Below are 19,971 nucleotides of genomic sequence, written 5' to 3' on the forward strand. Positions count from 1 at the left end.
TAACAAGCCAGCATGTCTGTGGGTGGTGGGAGGGATGTCCAGGAAAACACAGGCAAGATGTGCAGACTCTATAGTACACATGCACACATGCACATGTGTTTGTGTGTGCCAGGAGGCATGAGGCAGCAGCACCACCATGCCACAGTAACAAATGAAAGACCTTTGGATCTTTCCTTGGTCCTCTGTGACCTTTGTGACTGTCCAGGGGAAGTGGTTACCTGATGCTGTAACCAGAGAGGGGATCACAAGGCATTTCTGTAGGACAGGTGTCACAGTTTCAATGTGCGCAGTAGCCTCGCTCTCTGAAAGCAAGCAGTAAGCCTGATCTGCTCTCCATTATTCATAGACCTCATTCAGTTCTTACTGGGTCAGATAATCCAATACTTGTTTCCTTTTCACTCTCTGAGGGTACTGTTACATTCTTAAGAGCAGGAGGAAGGATTCAAAATTTGTTTTTTTGTGTTAATTGTCTTTTAACATTTAGATTTTCCATTCTAAATTGTATTTTATATTATAGACAAATCCAGCTTCATGAGGACTTGCACAGATTCTCCATTATTGAATTATATGTTTGCTAGACATGTGTCCAGTGTTCTGTGACAATACACGTGCAATACAGGCCAGAGGAAAGTCATGCTCCCCAGACAGTGTAAGGTGCTCTAAAGCACTGTTGCTATCACTGCCTCTGGGGTAGACTGGTAAAGTCTTGTTCCTGTGTGCTCCTGCCATCTGGGACAAAGGCTACCATATGTTCAGCTCAGCTACAATGACATGCCTGTCATGGAGCTATTGGTTTTGTAGTTTCAGTGAAACATAAAAGGTACAGATTTCTCCATCCTTTGTCTGAAGGTCTTGGAGCAGCACAGAAATGGAAAGACATTCTCTAAACTGGAATTGTTGTAAGATTCCAATTAGGCTGATGTAGGAGGTTTCTTGCAAAAGTGCAAACCTCTGGCCCATTGTTATTGGTTTTTACAACACTAAAAATTCACAATTCTCACTACACTGAGAGGCCTATGCATACCTTAGTTAGAAAGAGTTGTGGTAACCTCCATTTATGAAAGTTTAAACATATTGAGCTACTCCAAGCAAAGGCAGAATTGAGACCACTGAACAAACAGTGAGGGGTCTGCCGAAATTGGGCCATAGGTCACAGTGTTCATCTGGAATTACCGTACAGACCGATCAGGCAACACGTCTAAGACACGCCCCCTGGCTTCTCACTGAGCCTGGCCACAGTTTACACAACACTGTGGGCTTCGAGAGAACAGAAGGCCCTTCTTTTATTTCTTGATTTGAATGAACAGAACAGCTTTGCTTAAATCATTAGCTGTCTGAAAACACGTCACCGCGATTTAATAGAAAACCAGTCTGTAGAGATTAACCCTCATTTGCATAAAGCCTTGCAATGCATTAATGCTTCTCTGCTAACCAAAAGCCGAGATGAATCCCACACCTCTGAATCAGAAACACCCCTCTAAAAAAAGGTGCTGCTGTTTTGTTTCCTGCCTGTAGTACCCAGGCTGCTGCCTTGCTTCAGTCACTCTCTTTAGGTTTGGGTTTCTCTGTCTTGCATTGTTATACCGAACAAACCAGTGGCTTGAACAGCAGCCCTGGCTGTCCAAATCTTGCTAGACTGGCACCTATAAAGCTGGGCTGGGGCAGAGGCTGTGCCAGGTGGATTTCATCACTGCCCAGGAAGGACGACTCTGGGCCAGAGGACCAGCCTTCCCCCAGCTCCATCGCCACCACCTGCTAAATCATCCTCACCTTTCACAACCAAGAGTGGCAGCCCATTTTCTGCACTAATTCCTTTGTATCTGGTTTGCTTTTAAAGCATCCAAAGAAAATCACAGTCTGGACTGGAATCCCAAGTGGTTCTCAGAGAAACCTAGCCCTGGGTCCCCAACTAGTGTCAGCAAAAGAGTTTCTAAAATGTTAAACATAACACCAACAGACCACCAACTGAACTGTTTTGAGCAGCGACGCAGGAAGAGCCCAGCCTGACGGATGACCAAGAGGAAATCTGCATACCTGTGAGTATCCTGCCTCATTTCCGTTGCTCGCTCACGTGAAAGGAATCTGCTTTAGTCATAAATGAAAGTACAACACCTTTCAGTGCTCCGGTCCATGCATTCACTCCTTAAATGAGGAGATTGCCAATGGAAACCCACTGATATTAAACACAATTTTCAGCTCACTTCTCTTCCAAGAACAGGAGGCCAGGAACAACACGGAGTGCACTGTGGATTGTGTGTTACGTGTATGGTTCTGGTTCCAGCAGAAATAGCCTGCCACTGGCCTAGAAACAGTCCACTATAGCCCACAGCGGACAGCACTAGGATATGCTTATGCCTAAGATGTATATAAAGCGCTTGGTTTGTCATGGTCATGCAATTTACACTCCACAAAGACCACAAAATACAGCCCAGCATCTCTGCCTCAGAGCCAGAGGTCTATTGATTTATTGCCACATGATGCATCTGAACTGTGGATTTGTGCACAAATAAATGAACTGACCTTTTTATTTCAGCGGCGATACTGTTTTTCGGAAATGTCATGAACAGCCATCAATTGCTTGGCTGCAGTGTGCATGGACAAATGAATCTGCTTTGAACTGGGAAGCCCTCTACATTTCCATTTTGCAATCCCCACATTTAACAGCAATCGTGCGTTGCTACCGTGCACTGAGAAACAACCTTTACCTTTTACCTTCAATCTTTACCAGCATTACCAAAAAAGCTACATTGCTCATAGTGATGTTTGGACAATGCATAACCCTCAATATGGGGTTTTTAAACATAAGTTTGGCCGGAGGTCAAATTCTGTTCATCTTAGGAAGCCCACTTCCACATTTCCACTGTGTGTAAATACCTCGTCTCCTGAGCACACCCTCTTCACTTCTTTTCTTACCCCCTCCCTCCACCTTAATTCACCCCTGTAGCAGCTCTACAGCTCAATCCTTCTGGTCAGGCTCCATTTCCTCAGCCAGACAAGTTACTTTACGCCACATAAACCTTCAACACCTTGATCTAAGAAACCTTATCGCCAGGTTGCTGAAGTATATCTCATAAAATGTGCTGCTGTTTTAAAAAATGCTGAGGTTTCTAGCTCTTAGTATCTATCTCATTATGCTTAATATAACCTATCCTGAAATTCGCAGGCCTCCCCTGTGTTTTGTCCATCTTTGCCAAACTGCTCTGTGTTTACTTTTCATCAACACTTAAACCGCCCTCCAGTGAGTCTCCAGATTTCAGTACATAGTTGTGGATTTTGTCTTGGCTGACAGTTATGTATTTATTTGAAGGCAGAGAGGATTTTTAAGAATGACTGGAACACGATAATTAAAATAATTCTCCTGAAGTTTTCTTAATTTATACTTTTTCCCCCATAACATTACTTGAATCTAAGCCACTCTTTTTTAACCAAGATTTTTGCAGTTTATGTTTATCTGAAGCAATAACAGAGTTATTTTGATTGTGCTGTGATGTCAGGCTTTGATCATCTCAGTTATAGCTCAGGGGGCCGTAGTTTAATAAAAACAGTGCAGGAAAGGACTGTACACTGTGAACTCTTGTTAAACGCAGGGGAACACTATAAACATAAAAACATGAGTAGTCTTCATGCATGGATGGATTGGCAAGTTTTTTTATTTGATTCATCTACTGACTTGTGCGAGACAAAACATTATCTTTGGCATAAATACAAGAGGGATGCTTTCTTAACAATCAGCAGTCCACAGGTGGATCTCTGCCCCCCCAGCATCAACAGAAAATAGAGGGGCTTTTGTTTTCCTGGTTGTCTTGGCGACAGGGCCTAGCTGCACCTGTAGCAGAGCCTGCCTTACTCCCTCTTGCATGCTGATGCTGTTGCTCAGCAACTCATTGACCTGTTTCCCCTGCCCTCATAGTCCAGATCTCTGTCCGTCCTCCTTTCACCTCTGAGCAGGCCCACTCACGTCTGTTACCCTGAGGGTTGGTCTTTTATGTGACACAAATAAATTAGTCCAGTTAAATGCAGTAGCTTCTATGACATTATTTGGCTTTGGCGATTAAATCAATGATAGACTTGCAAACACAGTGATGCTTATTTGTAATATAAACTGCTAGCCGCTAAACAGGTGACCTCTAATTTTTTTGCCTGGCACAGGTGAAAGCTACTTCCAAGTAGCAGCCAAGCTGCGAGTCTGCTGGCTAAGCACCAGTAAGAAAGAAAAGGATTAAGGTCCACCCTGCACCCCCGAAATTTCTCTCTCCAATAAATCATCAGCTTGGCTGATGTCCTGGGTCAGCCCCAGGTGGAGCGATCTCATCTACTGGTTTTAATCTGCCAGATAACATAAATTAATTAATTAAAAAATCAATCCCTCTGCCAGCTGAGGACTTGCGGCAGCAGGCCACGTCCCTGCAGGCTCGGCGGTTTCCCTCTGAAAGGTCAGCGTGTGGCTCGTGCTCTCCTCCACACAGACTCGGCACGCACAGCGGGGTGGCCTGCCCCCCTTGCCCCATGCGAGGTCCTCTAAAGGTGTCTTGTTGGGACACCATGGGGCGGCACAGTGGCTCAGTCGTTAGTGTTGCTGCCTCACTGTGCTGGGACTCTGGGCTCAACTTCGGACCTGGGTGCTGTCTGTGTGGAGTCTGTATGTTCCCCCCCCCCCGTTCATGTGCTCCGGTTTCCTCTCACAGTCCCACAGTCCAAAGACTCACTGGTAGGTTAACTGGCTAATAGGAAATTTGGCCCTAGGTGTGAGTGTGTCTGTCCTGAGATGGACTGGCGTCCCTGTGTACCCTGCCTTGCGCCTGTTGCAGGATTGACTCTAGATTAAAAAAAAAAAGAACAGAGTAAACATCTCATCCCCCGCCACCCCGGCCGTGAACCACTCAAACAAGATTGACCTTTCATCATCTCGTCTCGGGGACGTCTCCGGGAGGACGCCGAAATTAAAAAGCTCTGCCACAGACCGCCTCCCTGGTGCACGGTCCGCTGCTTGAAAGCATTATTAATCATTTCAGAGATGGGCGGGAGCCGTGGGAGGGTATCCGTGTGTGTCAGTAGTGAGCCGCCACATCACTTTATCAGCAAGCCAGCACAGCCCTGTTTACGGTCTGTCGTAGTGCCTTCACAGTCCCAGTCAATGCTGTTCAGCCAGTGTACCTTAAAACGAGGACAGCGCTGCATACTGGAGACGTCAAACTGCTGCAGCTCCCTGCTCGAAGGCTGCAGTACAAAATTTGACTCTCTCCTCTTTACTCACAGAATAAACCCCAGTTCTGCCACTTTCCCAAGAAAAAACAGACCTAGCTGAATATACCAGAGGGCTTAAATCATACTAAATACACAACACAATTGTCAATTTCTGGCCACCAAACCCTTGGCACGCTGGGACGTAGCCTACAGCGTGGACTAACAGCTGCTGCGAGTGTCTGTGCTGCAGACGGCTGGCAAAAAAAAAGCCTAAAAGAACGGAGCAAAAATCTTATCCCCCCCGAGACGAGAACCACTCAAACAAAATCTCCGTTTCATCATCTCTAGGAGTTTCTACCTCCCCGACTACACGAACAACAGTCAGCCACCCCCAGGGAGGGGCCGGCTGAGTCCAGACAGGCCCTCTGACAGCCTGTACCCCCACCCGCTCAACAGCCTAGTGTGGGCAGCCTCCTTGTCTCTGTGCTGTCCAAACGCTAATGAAAGCCTCTTGCTGAGTCAACGTTAGGGCCTCCGGTTACAAGAAGTCTGCTGATGGCCTCTAAATGTGAATCATTTAAGGGTAGATGGGTGCTGGTCAATAAGAAGCTGCCCCCGAAAAATTATTAATATCCGATTAGATGTCATGTGCTATCTCCATTCATCTGCCAGGATGTTCCACTTGTCACAGCTCAATTGGATTACTCCCGAGGAGCTCTGACCTACCAAACTCCACCCTCCCCAATTAGTAAAACCCACCCCGATAGGGCTCCGGTAAACCCCAAGGGCAGGACAGTCTTTCAGGCGCAGCTGCAGCAGCAGACAGCAGCTTGACGGTTTTAAGAGGGCTGTATGTGGAGGTTGCAGGATGAATTTTGCACTGGGCCACACACTGGATGGAATAACTGCAAAACCAGAACGAGGAGGCCGAAGAGTAACTAGAGGATCTGCCATCACCGGAACAATTAATCCAGCGGCCCCGTCTGAATAGCACACATGCCCAGACAGTCCTGCGTGAGGTGAGAGGACTGGGGCATTCCATTAATCACATAGCTCTTCAGTCTGCCTCCAGAGCTGCTGTGGGCCCCACTCTTAATATCCAGATAGGGGCCCGGGCATCTGTCAGAACCAGTCGGCCCTGTTTTGAGCCAGGAAGGACCTACAGTACATCGCTGTTTTGACCCGTTGTTGCAAAACTGAGATGCTTTTAGCTTATACAAAGATACTCAGGTGCTGTTGTCCTTGTCCAAAGATACGCCTCAACAAATGACTTACAGGTTAAATATGAAAGATGTGCCTTTTAAAGCACTCCTGTCTTGATTTTAGTATTATTAAAACCCACTAATCACAGATGAAATTTACAATAAAACAACATCCTGATGTGCATGCACAGCTCAGTCCAGCCTGTTTCATTGGGATGTTTTATTTTGTTTTGCTTTCTGATCGCCCTCGTTAACTGTTAAAATCTTCATCCCAGCAGCGTGCAGACTCTCATGTCAACAGGTCTGTGAAGGGATCTGCCTGCTCCTATCACCAAGTGCTTTAACCAAGACTCCCGCTTCCACACTTACTGCTGTGCTGCTCTTTGGTGTGGATCAAGTGGCTGGAAGTAGCTGTGCCCATTATCTCCAGCCTCTTTAATCCAATAGTCGTCATAAGGGTGCATTAGCCCAGCTCCGCGGGGCTGGGGTTACTGTGCTAATAGCGTTAGGGTCATTACACAGGCTCACTGCTTTCTAATAGAAGTGTGCCCTGCTTGGTAGCTGCCAAACAAACATGTTCACTCCCCCAGAAATATCTGCATACACAAGACAAAATCCTAAGCCTCTGCATGAAACCAGCACTTTTAGAGAGTGGCTTTCAAAATAGGAATGCGTTGTTTTTGTACAGATTGAGCCTCAAGCTTCTTTTAATTTGGTGCAAAACCAGAAGGCCAAGGAGGTGGAGGGGAGATTTCCTCCTGAGCATGGGAACCAAAATGTTACTGACCACAGTCAATTTCGGCACATTCCATTCGTCCACATACTGTGTGCACTTAGGCAGAAGGAATGGGAGAAAATCCTCACTTTTGGGATTTACAACGTGACTCTTGTTTGTAGTCCTGCTGGGTCATGGGTTTCATGAAAGGTTGAGTCAGGTTAAAAGCCCACTGGCACCTGCAGAACTCCACCTCTCCACAAGAATCCAGAGCTTGTGAGAGTCACGTCTGAGGGTTATTCTCCCAAGCTGATCCCTTGACTGAGGAGCCTGTATTCCTAACTTCTACCCAGAATAAATAAAAATAACGTATCCTATAATGCCTTTTTCTTGTGGCTCTACATAGGCAGCATCCCCAGTGTAAAACGCAACACTGTGGGGAAAAATAAACTGCTTTGGGCACTTGTGTAGAGACTTGTGTTACCTGCAGCATATCTTTAAGCTTGCAAGCAGGCACTGGAAATACCATTTCAACTAAAAAAAAATAAATCATTACAGCATTTAATGATTTTTTTTCCCGGACGGCTGATAAAGCAGAGCTATAATCTTACTACTCTGCGCTGAGCCTGGATAGGGAAGCAAGAGTGAGAGATAAGAATTTGCAGTAAGTGTTATTTTTTTTCTTTAAACGGTTTAAAAAGAAATCCTCCAGGCAGTGCGCACCCTGCCATTACACCATAAGATGAAGGCTGGAGCTTAATCTGCTTATTTTATTTCAAGAAAATACCATTCCTTTGAAGCTGACGATAACGAGAGGTGTTTCTCCCTCTCGGGAAAGCAGGGTTTAAGAACAGGGAATGGGGCTTTGGAATTTCACTGGCTTCTCTAACGTCAGGTGGCACTGAACACCTGGTGCTTTGCTGTGCCTCTCCGCACCAGCCAAGCCAGTTCAGCTGGAGTGATACAGCCCAGTGTCCCTCTCGTCATTTCTCCTGCACTCATTCCCACACCACCTGACCCCTGATCAAGGACGCCGGGCAGCGCAGGGACCTGTGGAAGGGTTCGATTCGGATATTAGGTGCTACGCTATTTTGCAGATTAGCCAAATCCAAATCCGATCTCCGACCTTCATGGAAGCAAAAGCAAAGCAGCAGGCATATATGGTCATTTTTTGTCATTGTCGCTAGAAATGAAAAAGTGTCTTTGTTTTGAGCAGGCCCGTGTGCATACTTGTTAAGCTAACGCAGATGGCCTGGATGATCCGTGGGCCGGGGGGGGGTCACAACGAGGTCAGACAGACTGCGAGATGGATGCTGCTCACATAAGGTCAGATATTGGGCTTCCGCCTAGTGCCCACCATTTGAGTGGGCAGCATTCCACCACCTCAGCAGTGTATCGACTTCCTGTCATCCTTAATTATACCCTTGACACCACCGTCATGTCTCACCAAATCACTGAACCTAGCATCGGGTTCAGATCTGGAGCCGCGATCGGCAATCCTGGTCTCCCAGGCCCACAGACCTGCTGATTTTCATTCCAGTCTGGCTTAATTACCTATCTGAAGCCTTAACTGCACAAACTATTTCCTGAATTGGAAAATCTGTGGTTTTGTGTTCTCTTACGATGTTTGGGACTTCATTTTACAATTGAAGTGCGGTGGAAAGAAGAAGGCAACCTCCAACATGTTTTAGAGCTGTAACTCCTGTTATTGAGTCAATTAAGGGAGATGCTTGGCTGGAACAAACCCCAGTAGGTGTGTGTGCGGGCCTTCAGGACCAGGTCTGGGAACCTTCTTCCAGATCTTTTCAAAGCAGCAGTACCTGAGCTGGGAGACACTGTTATATTGGTCCAGTTAAGCTGATAACGAGCTGCCTTTGGATGTTCAGAGGCGAGCTGTAATGAAAACTGCACACACACGGGCCCTCCAGGAACAGGATCACCCACCCTGATCAGCAGGGCTTCCCAATACAGCGGCAGACAGCACAGGAAAGGACATGAGTCGGCAGTGTCAGAAGTCACATTTTCTAAAGCACTGTGACACAATACTTTGTTTCCTTTGGGGGAGTGGCTCTGTGATCAGTGCACGTACACAAGCAGAAATACTCGTGGTCTTTTTTTTACTTTATTTTGTTTGGCAAGAGGGACCGATCGGTAAGAATCTCACTGATTTTTTTTTTTAAATCAGAGATTCAGTGGGAACATTAGTCACGCTGTGTAGTTGCCCTGCAGAATCTGTACCTTTCCACTGGTACGCACTGTACATCAGTTAGTGAGGTTAAGATCCATGTAATGAGTCTATGAGCTGCCCCAGGAGAGCACCTGCAGGAATACAGGAATGTTATCTTAATAACACTTATAGGAGCAATGCCGGTGGCTGTATTGCATTTCATTATTGAGTTTTCAGCGTCCTAGCCAAGAGATTATCATACTACAGTGGCCAAAGAAGAAGCTGTGTGAATCTGCCTCCAGCAGGGGCATTATCTAAGATAGGGTGGCAGAGATGTCGTCACATTTCCCAACATCCTCTCAGAGGCAAAATCTATGCCATCTCTCTGAACAGAGCAAAAACCTCCTAAATTTTTTGGAACGTGGCACATCCAACTTTAAAGTTGAATTTAGGGAGGTTTTCACCTAATATTGTGAATTTCACAGTGTCTTTTGTATTCAGCATACATATGCATCTTATATTATGATGACATTATAGTCATATCAGGAAATGACTGAAAAATTGAAAAGCCAATTTTTGTAGCATTAGCAATTAGGAGGTGGCAGCTGTCCCATTGTGAACCCCTGCACAATGCGCAGCGCTCTCCACCACGAGGGAAACAGAACCTCATTAGCCATTCTCTGTGATCCTCTGGTCCACGCTGAGCGAGAGACAGCCCCTCCTCAGACACCCCCCCCGGATAAAAACGGCGCTGCGCTGCTCCGAATCAATTAAGCCTCCAGGCCAGTCTCTCCTCCCTGCCCCTCCCCTCATCCTCCTCTTCAATTACATCAGAGCCCTTGAATCATTCTGTCGCGAGCCAGCCAGCCTCATTAAAGGTTAGGGTTAGCCTGTCCTGAAGTGTGAAGGACACGCACACTTGGATGATCGCGCGGTCACAGCACAGCCAGCTCCCCTCATCGGTGCTGAACCCTTTTATACAGACCTGCTTCAGTATCACGCTTCTGCCTGCGCTCATGAACGTTCATGGAGGAAGACAGAAAGCCAGCTCTGGAGCAGAATTAACACTCTCAAAACAAACAAAAAAAAAAAACACAACCCGCGTGCAATGTAAAACACATAAGAATGTTCATTTGATCTAAAAACAGGAGAAGAAAAAACTGAAACCATGAAAAAAAGATTTATCTACCACGTTCCCAGACATGAATCCACCTGAACAATGTTTTTCAAAGTGGAGGCCAAAAAGAAAGACAAAGTTGTAATATTCCTGGATCACAGCATTCAGAGTTTCTCCAAATGTTTTGATAAAACTTGGAAACTTTGAAGAAAACCAGAAAAACAACAACAAAAAGGAGACTGGGGGAGAAGCAGAGAAGGCTGGCCACTGGCCAGATGAAGAAGATGTTCCATCTTCCCCAAGCACAGCTATCACCCTACACATTCCTGAGATATGGCAGGCTGCCACCAGCTGCTACCTGATGGAGTGGCCAGACAGAGAAAAGAAGAAACAGAGGGGCCAAGCCTGCACTGGGCACAGAGCGTCCAACACTGGAATCTACTCCTGCCTTCTAACTACAGCCCATTACAACACACTGAAGCATGGGTTTACAGGGCTATAACACACGACAAGAGCCACTGAAACCGGCATTTCCAGGAAACTCCCTTATACAGAGACACATCTGTGCAATACCAAAGAAGCTGGATGAAACTGGCCCTGTCCAGCAAACAAACGTCACAAGGCATTAGTCAACCTGATCCTCACAGACTGGCCTTCCGGTGCAGCTCAGCCAACCAGGGAGAGAGCCCAGTGAACCCTGACCTTCAACTTCAGTAACTTCTTGCAAATGACTTGTGCTGTCGACCACAAAACAGAAGCGAGACTCCCTGTTGTTGCTTTCTTGGTAGTGTACACATGGAAAACAGCGGTTTCTCCCCAGACAAAATACCTGCAAATGAAGTCTCCACTTTGTGACGCTCATCACCAACACTATGTGGCCGTATGAAAGACCAGAAAAGGAACTTGCAGCAAGTGGGATCGGGGCTCCTACCCCATCGCCAGACCAGAGGCGTCTTACCTCTCTTCTGGATGATGATCCTGAGCAGTGGGTTTGCGGAGGACAAGGCCTTCTGGAAGTTGTCATCGTTGTTGATCGGTAGCAGGTCCCCGTGAATGTCCGTATATCCCAACAGGACGTCGACGCGGGGGATCTGGTGCACAGACTGGAGGAGCTGGTAGAACTCCTGGAATCGAGCCGCGCTGGAGCGCTTCAGAGCAAACCGCCGGTACTCCGCCTCAAACTGCACACACAGACAGACAGGTAAACGTCACCTCAGGCCTCAGCTGTCTTTCCACTCCTACAGTACCTCACCCGCAGGCAAACAGCGGAGAAATGCTTTTCCCAGGGTTTGGCAGTGCTGCACCCCAAGAACATGCAAAAGCTGAAGCCACACATCTCACTCTTTTTGTTTTCTAAATTGAGCCCACAAGGACTGTGGTGGAGCCGGCGCACAGTTATGAAACGACACTTTCCATACTTCCACAAAATGTGTAAGACAAGAGCAGCTTTTTCCAGAGAGACTGCATGGTGTATAGCTTTAACTCCACTGCAAAATGGCATTCTTTTGCAACGCAAAAGCTCGGATGTATCTAAGGTGTGAACTAACATTCTTCTCTCTCTTTACCACTCCTGCCTTACGGAAAGAGCAGCAGTTGTAATATCTCAAGCCACATTGCTGTTGTTCACCAAACTCCGCTGTTTGGACTGCACCCCTGTATCCTACAATCCAGGCTGCTACCTGGATGGCATCTGTCATTCTCAATACACAAGTTCACGTCTCAAGCAACTGCTGTATCTTTTATTGATTTGAGAACATAAGAAACCTTACGGCCCATCTAGGTCATTCGGTCGTTATTAGTTAATTGATCCCTGGTGTCACGACTGCTACTCCTCCTCTTAAGGGCGCTCCAGCCCTTCCTTGTTCTACCTCATTCCCCACACCTGTTCCTTATTCCAGCCCCTCTTTAGTTCCACCTGAAAAGCCAGACGTAGTCGTTATTCGAGGTTCCTCATTGAATCCCGTTTCGTGAGAGCCCGGGTCCTGCAGCGTCTGGCTCCGTTATGATTTTAACTTTCTGTTCCTGATTCCCCAGCCGGTTCCGACCCGGTTCCAGTTCCTTATTCCCCCCGGATGGATCGCCTGGCCATGGACTTTTGCCTCTGTCTTTGATTACCTGTTTGGATTTTCTATATGGATTGTTCGCCCCGGACTCACTTCCCCTGGACACCTGCACCCCTTGGACACGCCCCCTGTCTCCATACCCTCTCCTGCATGACTTTTTCCCCAGTGTTTCCTCACAAATCCGGATCGTGTCGTCTGCATAGGGCCCGGAAAGAACTGTTCGTGACACCTGGATCTCATCCAGCCCTTTTCTAGGTGGAAACCAGGGACATGGGTTCAACAACACGGCTGGGCAGCTTGTTCCATATACCCATCACCCTTTGGGTAAAGAAGTAGCTCCTGTTCTTAGTTTTAAACTGCACTTCATTTTTTTTTCACTTGTGGGATCTGGTTTGTGTTCATTCTGAACATACTGTATGTGGCAGTTCTGGAGTTTGCCCCATTTGAACACTCTGGACTGTGGAAAATTTTCTTAGATGAAGTTATCAACTATATAATACAAAAGAATACTGAGGTGGATCAACCTGATTGATGGTGTGTTGTGTGTGTCTATAAATAGCTGGGTCATGACAAAGCCCTCATGGGTTACAGGTTGCACCTCTCCCACATCACAATCATACATAAGCTTAGGCACACCTCGTGTGTAGGTACAGAGCCACCCACATCTGGAACACATTCTCTCTGATCAGCTCTCATCAAGTCAGTGCAAATTCCTGAGCACTTGAGATTCAATTTCAGACGTCTCATGAACTCACATTCCTACAGGGGTGGAGAGGTGACTTCATGTCAGAGCAATTGATAAGACAACTACATACACATCTAAAAGACAAATTAAATAAATCTGGGCTTTCCGATGGAAAGAATAAATATTCGTCTCGCATTCTCCACGATCCTGCATGGCTCAGTGGGTCTAATAATTGCTGTATTGAGCCATTGTCAGGATTTTATCCTGAACCTCTATCTTGCAGATTTCATTCATCTGCAGGTGGATAGGTGGATTTTCAAGAAAGGTTTCTGGCTTTTCCCAAGACATCTGGGTATTATGACAGTGCAACTAAGAGCTTACCACATGCCCATTATACAGGACTTGAATTTCTATTAATTTACATTTGCAATTGAACATTATCTCTGGATGTCTTTAACTCTCTGTAAAGCTTTAATAGTAGTTAGTATAATCATAAAATGATTGGGACCACTACATCCTACAATATATGAGGCACTGAAATGCTTGCTGCTGACAGCGTGTTACTCTGATCCTACGTTTGTCTTAAATGTTTCCTGTAAAGGTTCAAGTTTATTTTCGAAGTTAAAACATTCTACAGCCATCAGGAAACAGCTGGAAAGAAGGCAGAAAATCTTTACAGAACTGATAACTCTACAATAAAAGCCTTATTTCCTTTCCAGAAGGTTTTGGAAAATGTAAGGTTGGCTAATTTGTTCTGCATGCATCCCTCAGTCCCCTGTTGGCACAAAAGTCCTAGGTGTCTTATGTTTTTGATTCAGTGTTTCGTCTATTGCACTTTTATGAAAAGGAAGAAAAAAGATCAAACTAAAGTGATTGTGCTTTCTAAATCACATTTGTGCTCTACTCTGCATTATTGCACGGCAGTATACATCTTTGAAAAGCTTTCTGACGTGCAGCACAATTAATTAGGTATGAACTGATTGAATAATTGTATGATTAATGGTGTAGTATTAATGTCCAAGCATGCTTAAGCCGAAAAAATATATAACTATCAGATATTAGTTTCACTAACTGGATACAAGTTGTTTCCTAATAATTTGGGAAATGTATTTAGTCCATTTTTCAATATACAGGGTACTATTCCTCATATTCAGACTATAATCCGTGAGGCTAGACAGCAGCTCAGCTGGGCTGTAGCTGGTTTTTAAACAAACACTTCCCCCAGTAAAGACAATGGCCTCGGGTTTCAGCTGTTCGGTACTGGAGTAAGGGAAAGCTGATATGAAGTCACTGCCCCCAGAACAGCTCGTCTCAACCTGTTCTTCGCTCAGACTCTGAGCTCTGCTGTCTGAGAAAAGTCCTCGTTTTGTTTAGGTTTTTTTTTTTTCGCCCTGACAAGTAAGGTGGGTGTTTAAATAGACTGGGGGCGCTGGATAGGAAGAAACCGACTCATGAAAAATTGAACAAGTCGGGCTTTTTTTAGAACCGTGAGATGGTCTGCGCGCATGTCTTCCCGGGAGCGCTGTCGCCTGTCGAACAACATTCACTGTCCGCGCTGGAGCCTGTCCAGGGCCGGGCGGTGCGGGCCAGGCGCTGGGCTCGCCTTTCTCATACCTGACCTGCAGGTACCGACTCCGTGAACTCCCCCGGGCAGCCGAGAGCCTCCACAGAGGGTCTGAGACGTGCTACAGAGATCGCTCGGTGCAGGGTAACATTTGTGCTGACTCAAGAACCGCCACTCAGGAGCTCGGGGGCGTCAGCATCTGTTGGGAAAGTCTCTCTGACTTTCTTTCTCACAGGAGGAGGAGGAATCCTGCGGCAATCGTGTCACCTTATTTAGAAAAGGCTAACTAAGCAAAGGCGACAAACGGCAGGTGAACGGATCAGAAATCCTAATGCCAAACGCCTCTCCGTTAGTTCACAAGGCTGCAAAAACATCGCGGAGCTTGGAGGTGCCGACGTCTTCTGACGAGTAGCACAGCTGAGACCAGCAGCAGACGGGTCTCGTTTCTAAATCTAATTTTCCCCACAGATGTGACGGTACCTGTCCTGGAAATCTAATGAATTTTCACGCTAGATTGACCCCTGACGAGAATGTAGGAGAGGAAGGGGGAGGTGGGGGGTAGAATGTAAATGAGAACCGGCTCTGTTTCAACACTGCGAGGCAGTGGGATCATCCACAGCAGAACAGCGGTTCCCCAGTGGGGGGAAAACACCTCCCACGTGACTAAGGACCCCCCCCAGGGTAGTGGTCTATTGAGAGACACGATAAAGTACAGAACCGCATCAATGCCTTGATCGACACTCATAAGAGGAACAATAATCTGATACAGTAGTTTTTTTTTATCACAACCCACCCAATCGGCCAGCGAAATCAAAGAAGCACAGATCTCAATGTCTGTAGACCGGCAATAAAGGATGTAAAGGAAAACGGGACACTTCTTCAGTACTATTAACGTGCGGCTGTGTTCTTACACGGATTCTGCTTTTTCTGTATTGTGTTGATTTTTTTTTTACTTCCCCCGCTTGCTCGTGAATGTAGTGCCCGAAGTGCTCTTGACCACCGCTGTTGTCAGTAAACGGCGGTGCCGTCGGCCCTCAAAAGCAAGCTCAAAAGCAAGCTGGCACCCCGTGTTGCCAAAACAGAGTAGCAACCAGGCTCAAACCCGCAGTTTTCGTGTTGCACTTGGATCGCGCTCTCATGCACCTTGTCGGGATGTCCTAAAAAATGTTTATTTTTACTTATACAAACGTGTGAGTGATTTGTGGACTACACGTATGCATGACCGACTTCGGTTCACTGTGTCACATTCGTGCTAATAAGGTTGCTAAGTGCTTTTTGGTCCATCCTTTAGTCCGGCAGCATAATCGGAATAGATCCCAACATAATCGGAAGGGTTTTCCAACAGCCCCGGGGCCGCTATCTGAGTGAGTCACCCCCTGCGTGGGACTCGTCAGTATCCCCAGGAACTGCTTTAAAAGAAGTACACACTACCCCATTTCTCTCTGCCTTATACTAGACATCTATAGGGGAGCGAACGTCGATGTCCTAATAAACTGTTCATTTATATATCGTTATTATTGCTACTTCGTGACACTGTTACATAATCAGGGTTTTTGCGAATAACTACAGTATTGCAGCGGGAATCTGATATCTGTGCTGCGGTACAGCTACATACACGGTATTTTCATTCCCTAGCTGTGTTACAAAGCAAAAGCTCGTCTCCTTCGTCCCTGTTATTTAACCTTCACAGGCTCGCTCCGCTTCTACAGTCTTAACGATAACGACCGAGATAAACAAACGCCAAGTTGCTCGAAGGTGTAGCGACATTTCCCGACGACATTAAAACGGCGATCGCTCTCTCCCAATACCTCCTCGCCGCACTCCAATTATCTTGTGTGCCTGAGCCAATCTCAAATCAGTTTCAATGCATTTCACGCACAATTAGTTTTTGGAGGCCTAATTAAACCCACAATGGATTTCAGCCTGTAAACTGTCGTCCCTTTCTGCAAAGCGCAATGTTAACAACAGCGAATTAACCACAAGATGTGTGACTGTATTTTTTTTCTTTATTATTGCTCCAAATGGGGACACGTTTCAGCCAATCCACAGGAAAAACATCCTACCAGACACCCGATTTGCTGTCTGGCACTTGCAGACATGAATTAGAGATCGGTAGCAAATGTGTGACTGTCCACTGCCCACCAGCGCGATGCAGCGCTAGTCTGCCAGCTGACAACACATCGCCTGGCTACCTCTGTACAGATGCGTAGGTCACTCTAGAAGGGACTGAACCCACAGAGACACGGTACAAGGTGAAGATTTAGGGAAAAAAAAGGGAAAAACCTGTATACCGTGTAGCATGTACCGTGTAGCTGCCTGTATTCCTTAGCAATCTATTTACCTCCATCAAACCGCTGGAGTTTCTAGTATTGTGAGAGAAGAACTTACTTTGCTCTTGACCTCGATGACGTTGTCCGGATTTCTTGAAGGGGTCTTCTGATGCCTTGACATTTTGGGCTGGTGTCGTGTATTCCCGTGTTGTGGACCATGTACCGCTCGTACTGACACGGCCTCCAGAGACGGGGTTATAAAAGACAACGCGATCTCTCGCTCGCGAAACACATGCACCCACACCGCAGTCCTGCTCTTGTTGTGGGAAATTGAACCGTATGAGAAGATCTCCTTGCGAAGAAGGGGCAGGGCGATTCTATTTCAACAACACTGACGTCACCCGCGCACACCGCTAGGAGGCGGGGGTGGGGCTGGCCGTGACGTCACCTGGAATGTTACAGTCGACGTCGCCCTGGAAACCGGGAGGCAGGAACAGGTGCCTCACAAGGAAGTAACGCGCACGAAACCCACTGACTGACTCATTCGGACATCATGTACTTCATACTGTATAACTATATAACTACTAATAATGACATGACATCATCTGTAAAACTGCTCTGTAGAGAGGTGACTAGTTCTGGGGGCTATTATATCCTAAGTGTACTTATGTAATTTTAGCAGTATGGGGTGACGGACATTTTTTAGTTTGTAAATAAGCATACAGTATGTGCTATTTTAAGTCTTTAGTGCTTTTAATAGTATTACCTTTGAAAGCTTTATTCTTTCTTATCTTATCTTGTTTTACTGCAGGCTTCCTTGGCAAAACGTGTCTGTAATTCAACACTTAAACTAGTAATACAAAGGGAAAGGCAGAACTTAAGTGGTTAGCATTTTATCTAACTTGTTCCATCATTTTATCTCAGCATTTCCAAGGATCCTGACATTTACAGCCCAGCAGCGTTAGTCTTCAAATTCATTTTTTTATTCATTTAGAAATCCTTGTTTTCCTCCCTTATACTAGGTAAGTCACGGACAGTAACAATCCAGAGAACCCGTTATACAGTACAGCAGGGGGCAATTAGTTTAGTAATTTGGGCAGAATACCTTCTTCAGTATCGTGAGATTTGAATCCACAGCCATCCCATCCAGAATCCTTCCCCCTTGCTTTTGGTCTGATGTTTTCACCCTGAGTAACTGTTTAATAATGAGGTGATGCTTTAGGATGGTCTTTTCCGCCTCAGGTATTAACTTTGATCTCCTGAGGGTCTGATTCTGAAATGCACCTAAAGGTACTGCTGGAGATGACGTCTCAAATACACGATCCCACTGAGACGATCACAGCGAGAGCAATAATAATATACATAATCATGTCCTTGTTTCAGCAATTACTGTACATAGTTGAAACATCACGCTCCTCTAACCTGACGTTACTGGCATCTGAAATTGTGCCAGAATTTAAATTTCAAATGACAATAAGAAGGCCTATTATATTGAAATGCCATTGGGTTTTTATGAGGAACAAAATGACACAAAGTTGAAATTAGTTTAGATTGTGTGGCCATACTGTATCTGCTTGCTAACTTCCTATTGCATTGTTGTGAGAAGTACTTTTTTGTGGTACCAGGGCAGTGTTGAGATTAACAGGAGCTACTTTCTCTTTTGCTCATAACTTCATCGCCAGTGGTTTTCATTTTCACTCTGGGGTCATCACTAAGTTAATTAGTTTGGCTAGTCCTCTGTTCCATGCCTCTGCTGTTTTTTAACCAAACCACTAATTTTACTGACAGATTAATGTTTTAAGGAGGAAATGCACAGAAAGGGAAAAAAAAGTCAAATAAATTTGTGTTCTAGAAAGCCTTGTTTAAATGGTCTTAATTGTCAGGGAATGATTAATTGTTCTGGTATGATTTATTCTCAAATGCGCACCACGTGGGTCCTGTGTCAGCACTATATACCACAAGTCACCATTCACCATGTACAGGAATCCTGTGCTTAGACAGCATTTCTGGCTCTGCAAATGTGCAAACACAGAACAGGTCTCAATGAGAGGGGGCCATTCAGTGAGATACCGCTTTTTATTGGTCGTTTTGTTAGATTTAGCAGGTGTTTGATCCAAGGATCTCATCCAGCCACTGCTTGAAAGAGGTCAGGGCTTCAACAACATGGCTGGGTAGCTTGTTTTATACCCCAACGGCCCACCTGTTAGCTTTAGAAAGGTGCCTTCTTTTTTTTTCTTAGTTTTAAATCCACATCCCCCTACTGTTCTACTGCTACTCTACTCTTGTCCTCTGGTTTGTGGCTCACCGCTGATAATGAAGAAGTCCACTAGACTGGCTTTGTCAGTGCCTTTGAGGATTTGGAATACTTGAAATACGGGTGCCAGCACCGTCCTCTCTGTTCAAAACTAAAGGTGTTAATAGTGGCCACTGGTGTGACACGTAACAGTAATGGATTCCAGACTGGGTTGCACAGTTCTGCGAGGAGTTTGCATGCAATATGTTTGTCCGCTTCATTTTTCTCCAGGTGCTCCAGTCCCCTCTCATTTCCCAGAGCCATGCAGGTCAGCTTAATTGCTGTGTCCCTGTGTGCTTATACTGCATGTGTGTGCCCTGTGATGTCTGCTGGGCCTCCCAGAACAGGCAGCACACTGTTGAGAACATTCCCAGGAATAAGCAGATTTCTGAGAATGGACACAGGGTCAAAGCAGACGCCTGTGTGTTAGTGAAGTACAGCACTAGCTGCAGGAGAAGAAGTTTAGAAGACAAACCTGTACGCATACCAATTGCTGATTAAGAACGAGAGCCTCTGGTCTGTCCGGTTTAGTGAAATTCCTAAGGTTTCCTCTTTACAGTTTCCATTCCCCTCCTCCTCTCTGGGCCCCTAGCTCCGCCTGTCTGACGAAAGCTGCAGGAATGCAGGGATGGTAACTTGGTTGATAATCCTTTAACCTTTGTGGATGCTAAAAAAAAAGATCTATCATGACTGCCAGAACTTGCGATTTCC

At 45.9% G+C, this 19,971-nt stretch overlaps 1 protein-coding gene across 2 annotated transcripts in view; it reads right to left on the reverse strand.

Annotated features, from left to right (window-relative positions):
• Nucleotides 1-17,314, reverse strand: part of pard6a (par-6 family cell polarity regulator alpha) — a 36,580-nt gene extending 19,266 nt beyond the window's left edge. Inside the window, exons 1-2 of one of the 2 annotated variants that reach the window (XM_088939018.1) lie at nt 17,086-17,314; nt 11,344-11,566 (exon numbers count right to left, since the gene is read on the reverse strand). In XM_088939018.1, the coding sequence (XP_088795144.1) occupies nt 11,344-11,566; nt 17,086-17,148 (286 nt within the window). In that variant the 5' untranslated portion in view covers nt 17,149-17,314. The remainder of the gene's footprint in view (nt 1-11,343; nt 11,567-17,085) is intronic. The other variant, XM_088939019.1, reaches the window with a different exon arrangement.
• Between the last annotated feature and the right edge of the window lie 2,657 nt (nt 17,315-19,971).

The sequence above is a fragment of the Atractosteus spatula genome, chromosome 21 (genome assembly GCF_055471065.1).
Source record: "Atractosteus spatula isolate fAtrSpa1 chromosome 21, fAtrSpa1.hap1, whole genome shotgun sequence".
Lineage (NCBI taxonomy): Eukaryota > Metazoa > Chordata > Actinopteri > Semionotiformes > Lepisosteidae > Atractosteus > Atractosteus spatula.